The following is a 9,697-nucleotide window of genomic DNA, read 5'->3' as shown; positions in this document are numbered from 1 at the left end:
GCGCAGCAGTCGACCTGTTGATGTGAACCTGTCTACCTGTGAAACCCACACACAAACGCTCACTCTGAAGAAAGCTGGTTTTTCCTTGTGCTGTTCAAAAACAGTTTTTCCCATAACAAAGAATATTCATTGGATATTTCACTGGATTAGATTTCTGACATGAGAAGCTGTTCCTGCAGCTCTTGTTACTACACTTATTTAGAACAGGAGTGAAAAATTTAAATATTTTTTTTACAAATTTGTGGCCATTTTGAAAAAAAAAACAAGCTTGTGTACGAATTCCTTCACTTCTCACCACTTAGTGCACCATATGTCCAAATGTCCCCAAACAGTAAATGACTGTCTCAGCCACAGCCACCAAATTGACACATTCATTCCAGTGACTCATTTCTTTCATCCGAAAGGACGATCTCGAAATTCTTTGGTCATTTCTCAAAACAGCCCGTCTCCTGCAGCAAAAGAGCATAGACCTGCAGCAAAAACGCATCTGTCCCAAAACAATTCATCTCTTCTCCAAAATGAGGTTCATGGCATCACTCAAAGCTGCAGTGCCCTCAAATCCATCGTCCCCTTTAGTGTTCTGTTGATCCTGCAGATCAAAAGGTTCAGACATCACCATGTCCAAAGGCACACCTCCGTGAAAATGCCTATCCCTCATGTCGAGTTGACAGAAAATAAAAGTCAATCAAAACTGAAAATGAAACTATGCAAGAATAAGAACAAGAAATGAACTCACACTGGCAAGGAGATTGTTGTGATACTTGATTTATTTATGAATTCACTGTAAAGAAAATTTCTCAGAGCAAGAATAAAATAACGTCAAAGAACCTGAACAATCAAAGATACTATGTATATACTTAAAATCATAGGAAATGTTTTTGTAGATCAAAGTACTTTTCCTCCTCGACATCACACCGAACATCCTCCCTTGCAATGCAACCGGGGAGGAAGCAACAGAGATGCTGCAACCAACGGCTGCACTCTCCTGCTGTAATCTCTTCACCAGCAGCATCCGTTGCATGGCAGAGGGTTATTTGATCCTGAGCCTGAAACTCATAGACCTCCAAGTCCTCAATAGGGTTGAGGGTCAGCAGGTATGGTAACAGGAACAAATTCAGCATGCTAGGATTTCTGAGGAACCAGTCTCTGGTCCGTGGGCAACGGTGGAAGTCCACATTTCCCCACACGACTGAGGCCCAGCAAAAGGAACATGATATGAACAGAGACAATCCAAGAAAATCAGGAGCTTCTCACTATTGTATGGACCAAGAGTGGGGAAGTGGGTGGTCATTGCTATATATCCCAAACGCTCATCATCATCAAGGCTCCTGCAGGGGGGGGCAATTCCCCTTCCTTGCAGCTGGTGCGGCTTTGTGCAAAGAGGCAGAAATCTTGGGGCTGCCATGTTTGGGCTCTCACTACTTTGTTAGAGACGTGATGGGGCCACTTGAACCTGGCTGTCAAATCCATTTGTTCTTGCAGCTAAGCTCTTATTTAACCCTTGTGCTATCCTAGGCACTTTAACATTGGGAGTTGGGTCATCTAGACCCACTAGACAGTGCTCTGAACCTTTTTTCTTCAATGATTTGTGATCTTCACTGGTGTCCATGGATTACATGAAATCTTTCCACCTTTATCCACTTTTGTCATGGTAGGGAGAACACCTCAATGGTCATAGCACAAAGGTTAAAGGCCATGGTTCCGAACCATAAAGCAGGACACACCCCATGCTGGCCTACCACGTCAACCATGGCCCGCTGGCCAGTGACATGTTGGCCACATTTTCATCTTTTGGCCAGACTGGACCCAGCCACGTTCACAAACACCAGTGTGGGGGATTCCGCCTTCTTAATTAGTACACTTTTAGTTTCAGCTCACATTCAGTTACAGCAACTATATGCAGCCAATGTTGAATGACATTTGAGTTAGGAATGTTTTCTTATTCATGGTTTGGTGCTTATGACATATTTTCAAAATTTAGGAAATAGTTTGACATGTTTTAGAGGGTAAAACTATCTGACTGACTGTTCTGAATGACAGAAGTGACTGATTCACTTAAAGAATTGTTCAAACTGTTGGGTTTTGAAGCTAATCGTTTGCAGACAAACACAAAAGCATTTGAAATCCCATGAATTGAATGAACAATGTCGAATCTGTTGTGAACAAAGGCCAAGAGGTTTGGAGAAATGTCCAGGTGGTTTTGAGAGGATAATTTCTGCTTCAAGAAATGAGCCAAAGTGGTGGAAAAACTGTAAGTAAGTAGTTGTGCAGCTGCAGAGGAGAGTAAAGGAAAAAAGGTGCTTGTTTACCCATTTTATGAGTAAAATGGACTTTAATTTACAATAGCTATTGATACCTTTTTTTTAATCACTGCTTCTGCAGGCACTTACTTCCCATCCTCTTTTAGGAAATATTTAATTTCTGGCCTCCAATCCTTCATCATGGCTGCTAAATATGACGTGTTTTTAGTTTGTGAATCTAAAAATATGGAGAACAGGGTGTTCCTCATTGTTCCTGAAAAGAAAGTTGAAGCTGGAAGTTTCAAAACTGACTTTAAAACCAAATTTGCCTGAATCAAAAATGTTCAAATACACTGATCAAAAATATAAACGCAACACTTTTGTTATTGGAGTGAGGTCGAGACCTCGATGAGGATGACGATCATGCAGATGAGCTTCCCTGAGACGGTTTCTGACAGTTTGTGCAGAAATTCTGTGGTTATGCAAAGCGATTGTTTCAGCAGCTGTCCGAGTGGCTGGTCTCAGACGATCTTGGAGATGGACTTGCTGGATGTGGAGGTCTTGGGCTGTTGTGGTTACACGTGGTCTGCGGTTGTGAGGCCGGTTGGATGTGCTGCCAAATTCTCAGAAACGCCTTTGGAGACGGCTTATGGTGGAGAAATGGACGTTCAATTCCCTAGCAACAGCTCTGGTGGACATTCCTGCCATCAGCATGCCAATTGCACGCTCCCTCAAAACTTGCGACATCTGTGGCATTGTGCTGTGTGATACAACTGAAGATTTCAGAGTGGCCTTTTCTTGTGGCCAGTCTAAGGCACACCTGTGCAATAATCATGCTGTCTAATCAGCATCTTGATATGGCACACCTGCGAAGTGGGATTGATTGTCTTGGCAAAGGAGAAGTGCTCACTATCACAGATTTAGACAGACTTGTGAACAATATTTCAGAGAACTGGTTATTTTGTGTATGTGGAAAATGTTTCACATCTTTGAGTTCATACCATAAAAAAATGGGAGCAATGACAAAAGTGTTGCGTTTCTATTTTTGGTCAGTGTAATAAAAGGCTGTCAATACAAGAACAGCATCATCAGAAGGGTGAACTTTATGATGAAATTTTAAGTGTCTTTATTGTTTTAACAATTTTAGAAGAGTTTTAATCAGAAGGAAATCCTGAGGAATAGCGACAGATTTGTCTTTTTTTTTTCTTTTTTTCTTTTTGTTTTGCCCCCGTGTCCTCTTTGCGCGTGTGGTGCTGATGCTGTGCGCTCTCCAATAACTGAGCACCAATCAGAGTGTCTGTCTCACTCAGTCATCCCATCCCTCTTCGCACAGCACTTGTTCCCCTCCGTCCTCAGATTCACATTCCTCCTCCTGCCTCCGCGGAGAAGATGCTGCGGCGCTCCCAGCATCCTCCACGGTTCGGCTCGCTCCGGGACCTCTGAAGCAGTCATGCCGGGGTACCTCAGGCTCCTGCTTGTGCTCCTGTGTTTGGTTCTGATCGGGGAATGTCGGAAACACCGGAGCAGGAAAAAGCGCTGGTCTGCGCCGGCGGAGACCCCAAAACCCGGGAGGTGAGTGTCACCCACCCAGCTGTGGTGGAATCTCTGCCTTAAGTTTCACCAGCGGAAACTCGAGCTCTTTACGCTCAGGAGTCAAAGTTGCGTAAGTGTTTAGAGCAACAGACGCGTTTGCATTTCTTTCGGTGTCTTCATGGAACACATCTTTACAAATTGTGGCGGTAAAATCACCCCTCCTCACGTCTCTCCTCCCCTCAAATCCATTTTCACGCTCGCTGCTATTTTGGGGATCGAGTTCCAAGAACCAAATCGTGCGTAAAAAGCAGCCAGCGCGCAACGCTGCTGCGGCAGCTCCATGCTTTCCTGCAGAAGCAGAGCAGGTGGAGTCAAGACAGCAACAAGACATTCAAACAAGAACTGGAGAAATCTCAGACTGGTTTCCACCGCAGGACAAGCATCCTGAGAGGAATTTCCATTTTGTAATTCCCCTCTCAATGCAGCAAGACATCACAATAATTTATTTTCTTTATCCCTATTTGAAGTCCAAGGTGTGCATGGTTAAAATATAGATTTTAGGTGAGTTTGATTACAAATGTGGACACAGTGAGACTCCCACCTGTCCACAAAAGCTCCATTTTTTCCTTCTGACACAAAACATCATATTTGGAGAAATACTCTCAAAATCAGCATTAAAGTCCACTCTAAAGCAGTCATGCAGTGTTTTTCCACAATATGCCTAAAATATTGTAAATGTTTTGTTAGGATAGGCATCTTCTCTAAAAGCTGCTGGCTCTGATGGTTTCACTGAGCACAAACGCTGTACTTCCTGCAGAGATTGGAGGGAAAATGTTCATTTTCACGGGCCGTCACACAGCAGGGACAAGACTCTGCTGCACAGGTCACCTGATTTAGTCTCACCTCATCTGTTCCTGTCAGAATTCTGATGGGAAACGCAACCCACAAGCAAAAAAGTCCAAATCACTTCCCTCCACACTGTCACTTTGGCGGTTTTGATCTTAACCTTTTTGTCAAACTCACGTTTTGAAAGTCACCTGGTGTTCACTTCCTTTCACTCCACCACATCAGACTGCTGGAGTTCATGACTGTCAGTCACATCAATGATGCAGCCTTCCCAACAATCCGCAGAAAGAGTTTGGGAAGTCAAACTTCAGAGTTTCAGGTCAGACCTTTGAGCAGCATGTCAGAAATCAAGAACTTTAAAGACAGCAGATGAAACATTTCATTTACTGTCAGTGACAGTTGTTTCATTCTTTTCAGTCTTGTCTAGCGACAGCTAAAGTGACCAAGTGTGTTCACATAAAAGAGGTCTTCCTTTAAAATATTATTAATTATTAAGGGTGTAACAAATAATTGATTAACCCATGAGTTAATTTACAGTCCTACAATCCAACCAGATCGATCTGTTTGAGATGAGTTTGAGTCTCTGAGTCTCACTGGTTGAAGTTTTGGATCAAACATTTTTCATCCAAACATTTGTCAGATTTAACATGTTAGGCATGTTTTGACAAAAACTAGGGATTTTGGTTAACCTCTGACCCTCATCTTAGGCATCATTTGGCAGCAAAGCCAAGCAAAGCTCTTTTAAACTAGCCATTCTTTAATTTCAGTTTGGCCTCTCTTTGTTCAGGCTGTAGTTGCTGCTCTAAATTCCCAACATCTAGGTTGGATTTTAGTGTTTTTAGGCAGGAACATTTCTAGAAAGTTGAGCCCACGGGGGCTGAAGTCCCTCTTCAACAAAATTAAGTTGATATGCGCTGATTTGTGTTGGACAAATCCAGTGGCCCAGACCAAAACACAAGAGACAGACCCTAAAGTCAAGGAACACGACAATTCTAAATTAAAATGAAGAAGTCTGTGTACGAGAGTTGACTGTTTTCTGCAGAAGTGCAACAATAACATACATAAAGCAAGTTTAATATTTTTTGCCACCAAATCCTGATATAAATTTGTTTTTTATTTGCTGTTTCTACTAGTATTTGCAAAATTATCCCATCATACACATATTGATCGACCCTTCGTCCATTTATTGATTTGGCCACGCCCATGTTTGCTGAATGTTTGCCGAATCTGTTGCTGAAACTCAAATGAAACCCAGAACATGAGATGTGAGCGTGAAGAGGAGCTGGGCAGATGTTCTGATGGAACAGGGATATGTCCACAAGTCAGCTCTTTACTCACATCTTCTGAAGCTTTTTTCTACGTTTTAAACAAAAAGAAATATTAAAAGAATAAACAAAAAAAGGAAAACATAAAAAATCTGAATCTTGTGAGAAAATGCGTCAAAGAGAAGCAATGAAGAAGATTTTTGTTCATTAAAGTTAACTTAAGACTGAATTGTTCAACTGCCCTATGATGATGATGATGACGATGATGATGATGATGAACCCCTTTCTGTTTTCAGCCCTCTGGCAAAGAAGGTCGCTGACGGCACTAAAAACAGAAAGCTAAAGACCACTCACCTCCTGCGGGTTGATGAACACGACTTCACCATGAGGCCGGCTTTTGCAGGTAAGACCCGTCAGCTGCTGGCGGCCTGCATCCACTCTGAGGAGAGTGGAGGTGTGTATCCTGACAACACCCACAGGGCTCCGTTTTTTAAGCTCACTCAAAAGCATTTTTTTTTAAACTGTCACCTCCTCTGAGCTGCAGGGAGGAAAACAGAAAATGTGTTTGGAAACACCTGCTTTAAACAATTCTGTCCTTTCGATTTTCTTATGTTTATGGAGAGAATCTGATTTTTTTTTGTGTAAATTTTCAAATCTATCTTCAAATCGATAAAATGTCTGATGCTTCAGCAAAACATTTACTTTAGGTCATCATCATAAAAGGCATGACTCATCCTTTATATGGAAGCCTTTAGGAAGACAAGAACACTAAATGTTACAAAACATGACAAAGGTCTATCTCACTCATGTCGTCTTCACTCTGAGCTTCTGTCAAAGCACAACCAAATACAGAAGCATCTACTGCACTATATTTAGTGTTTCCAAGGCTCTTTGTGAGTTTGATGAGGAAAACTGCTGTTGCCACGGCTCAAATGTACTTTCATGTGCAGACGGGAAAATGACCATGTGTTAAGTAGACTATGACAAGTCACAAAGTGTGTGGTTGCTATAGACTCAGACCTTTGTGGAAGTGGCTATTTGGAATTGAAGTTTAAATTAAGTCAAAAATGCCTGTCACGTTTGTCACTTTGTTGCATTGCATTCATAAAAGCTGAAATCTCCCAGAGAATCCACAGACTAATGACATTTAGAGTTATGAAGACCTTTTACACCAAGATATTGGTGGCAACCTATGAAAAGTAGCATCAATATGACATTAAACTTGAATAATAACATGTTCATCAAAATTCACTGATATCTGCAGACAGATGTGAAGGTCACTCTTACAGGACTCTTAGTCAGGACTTAAGGTGTTGCATTATGTTGCCACAGCAACCATAAACAAATGTTTAGCAACGGAAACTCAAAATCTTTATGTATTTAAATGCAGGAACAGAAATCGGTGCTTATCAGACCAGCGATGGATTTGGAGGTTGTCGCTTCCATTTAACCCCTTGTGCTATCTTAGATGACCCCACCCTTCCATTGATGTGTTCTCCCTACCATGACAAAAGTGGATAAAGGTGGAAAGATTTCATGTAATCCATGGACACCAGTGAAGATCACAAATCATTGAAGAAAAAAGGTTCAGAGCACTGTCTAGTGGGTCTAGATGACCCAACTCCCAATGTTAAAGTGCCTAGGATAGCACAAGGGTTACAAAGGTGTCATGGCAACCTGTGATGATGTCACTTCAACCATAACGTTAGCGTTGGTCTTCAGCCATTGGCAAAAGACAGAATGAGGGATTTGAGAACATCATTTCATGTCAGCAAAATACAAATGTGAACTAAAGATTTCCGCTGTTTAGCATGCAAAAAGTTCAGGAGGTGAGCGGGAAGGAACTGGAGGTATTTGGACCTTCAGGTTCTCAGATGGATCATTGAGAGTGTTTTGTCGGCTTTTGTTTGCTTGGTGCTGTGGAATAAAGAGGAGGATGGTTACCGTGTTATTCCAAGTGTCACAAGCTGAGTTGTGTGAGCTCCCGCTGCTGCTTGGGAAACGTATGGAGCGATCATTTGGCTGAGGAAGACAATTCTGCAGCAGCTGTGCTGTTGCTAATGTAAGCCTCTCCTGCCTCCTGCATGACTAGCGAGCAGCTCTAAGAAGGAGCTCTTTTGTTTGAGTGCCAGTGATGATCATAAACACGGAGCTTCTCGCCGTCTGAAAAAACAATGGCAACTTCAAGACAACAAAGAGAGAACTTTAGGTCCTTCTAAAAGCCTTCAAAGAACCTGCTGTGTGTCGTCTGTTTTCCTGGGAGAGCGCCCCCTTTTGATCAGGCAAATCAAAGTGCTCCGGAGGAGCAACAGATCAATTTCTGCGTCTATTTATAGTGCACCTCCTCCCTGTCGGCATAGCCTTGCAGAAACATGGAGAGGGGTGGACAGACCTGTCACGCATTAGTCATAGTTGCATTAAAGAGTTCTCCTCCAAATGCATCCCATCACTGGGATTTCCCTCCGGACTTAGTGTCTGTAATGCAGAGGCCTAGCTGTCTAATCTAACATGGTCAACCAGCAGAGGATTTGCAGCTGCTAATCCAGCAGCCTTGCTGCAGCGGGTCAGCAGAGGGGAGATCTCAGACTGTTGGTGGAAATGACACGAGGACAATCTGCTCTGAGAAAGCTCAACACAAACAGCCCTGACAAGTCTCCTGCAGGAGGTGCTTGAAGAGCTGATGTTTGAACGGCTGTCCAACCTTCACTAGTCTGAACCAGATGCTGATGGGTTTAAATGAGGAACTGTCACCACTTGCTCAGTTGATAGCAGCTAATGTGGCTGAATGAGATCCCTGTACTTCATAGACACCTTCATAGGAGACATCTCCAGATTAACACCAAAGACTCCCTATGGCCCAAACCCATCTGTGTCTGATGTCTATCAAAGTTGGAGATGGGCAAGATCCATAAATACCTGAGCAGCAGCCTGGACCTGAGACATTCACGGTTTCCTGATGAGGTCGAGGTTTCTCTGCCTCTGCCAGAAGTTGCTTTAGATGTATTTCTCCTCCTGCCCTTCCATTTGCAGACAGAGAGGCACATTTGACTGTGTGATGCTGCTGCAACCAGACTTTGCAACCAGCTCTTTGTTTATCAGCATCTCTTTCAACTCTTTAGAAAAGCTCTCTGACTGCACAATAAACCCAAGAGGCAATTTCTGACCACCGGTCATCAATTCAGTCACCATGGACACCCACAGGCTTCAGATCTGAACATGATCTCATGATTTTTATTTAGTTTTGACCAATTTTAGGGTAAATAAACCCCAAATGCCTCCCAAAGTCCCTCAGCATGAACCGAAGCACAGCAGAATTTCAGCTAAAAGGAAAACAAGAGACATGAAATAAATATTTATTTTTGAAGTAAAATATAATTAAACAAAGTACAAATAAATCTTCTAAAATTATTAGTTTGCATTAAAATATTTTGAGCCAAATTTCATTAGTAAAGTAGGGTTAAATAAAATGGAACTGGTACTTACGGGAGGAAATTGAGGACTCCAGCTCCCATTTCTACATATTTTGGGACCTTTTGCAAACATTACATTTTTTTTCAACCCTTTGCAGTTAAGTGAGAGTGAACCCAAAGTGCTGAAAAAGCTGCAGATATAGTAATTCTTTATGAAAAAGATCATTTAATGTTTATTTTAGGTCAAGTCAAAACTCCATATGGATTTCTTTTTTTATACTTCTGTTTGGTTTTAATTGCACTCTAAACGATTTGCTTTGAATTGATTGTGGGATTCAGCTACTCTAACAGCCTTTTTTTAATTAACCAAATCTGTCCGTATAAGGAAACAAAGCCATTCTGG

At 42.1% G+C, this 9,697-nt stretch overlaps 1 protein-coding gene across 1 annotated transcript in view; it reads left to right on the top strand.

Annotated features, from left to right (window-relative positions):
- Window positions 1-3,549: 3,549 nt before the first annotated feature.
- Window positions 3,550-9,697, top strand: part of LOC101163783 (gamma-aminobutyric acid receptor subunit rho-2) — a 30,298-nt gene continuing 24,150 nt past the window's right edge. The window contains exons 1-2 of the mRNA XM_004083907.5: window positions 3,550-3,812; window positions 6,181-6,287. Of these exons, the coding sequence (XP_004083955.1) occupies window positions 3,691-3,812; window positions 6,181-6,287 (229 nt within the window). The 5' untranslated portion in view covers window positions 3,550-3,690. The remainder of the gene's footprint in view (window positions 3,813-6,180; window positions 6,288-9,697) is intronic.

Source organism: Oryzias latipes, chromosome 24 (genome assembly GCF_053564925.1).
Source record: "Oryzias latipes strain Hd-rR chromosome 24, Olatipes_Hd-rR_3.1".
NCBI classification, from domain to species: domain Eukaryota; kingdom Metazoa; phylum Chordata; class Actinopteri; order Beloniformes; family Adrianichthyidae; genus Oryzias; species Oryzias latipes.
This window is presented reverse-complemented; position numbering and strand designations above follow the sequence as displayed.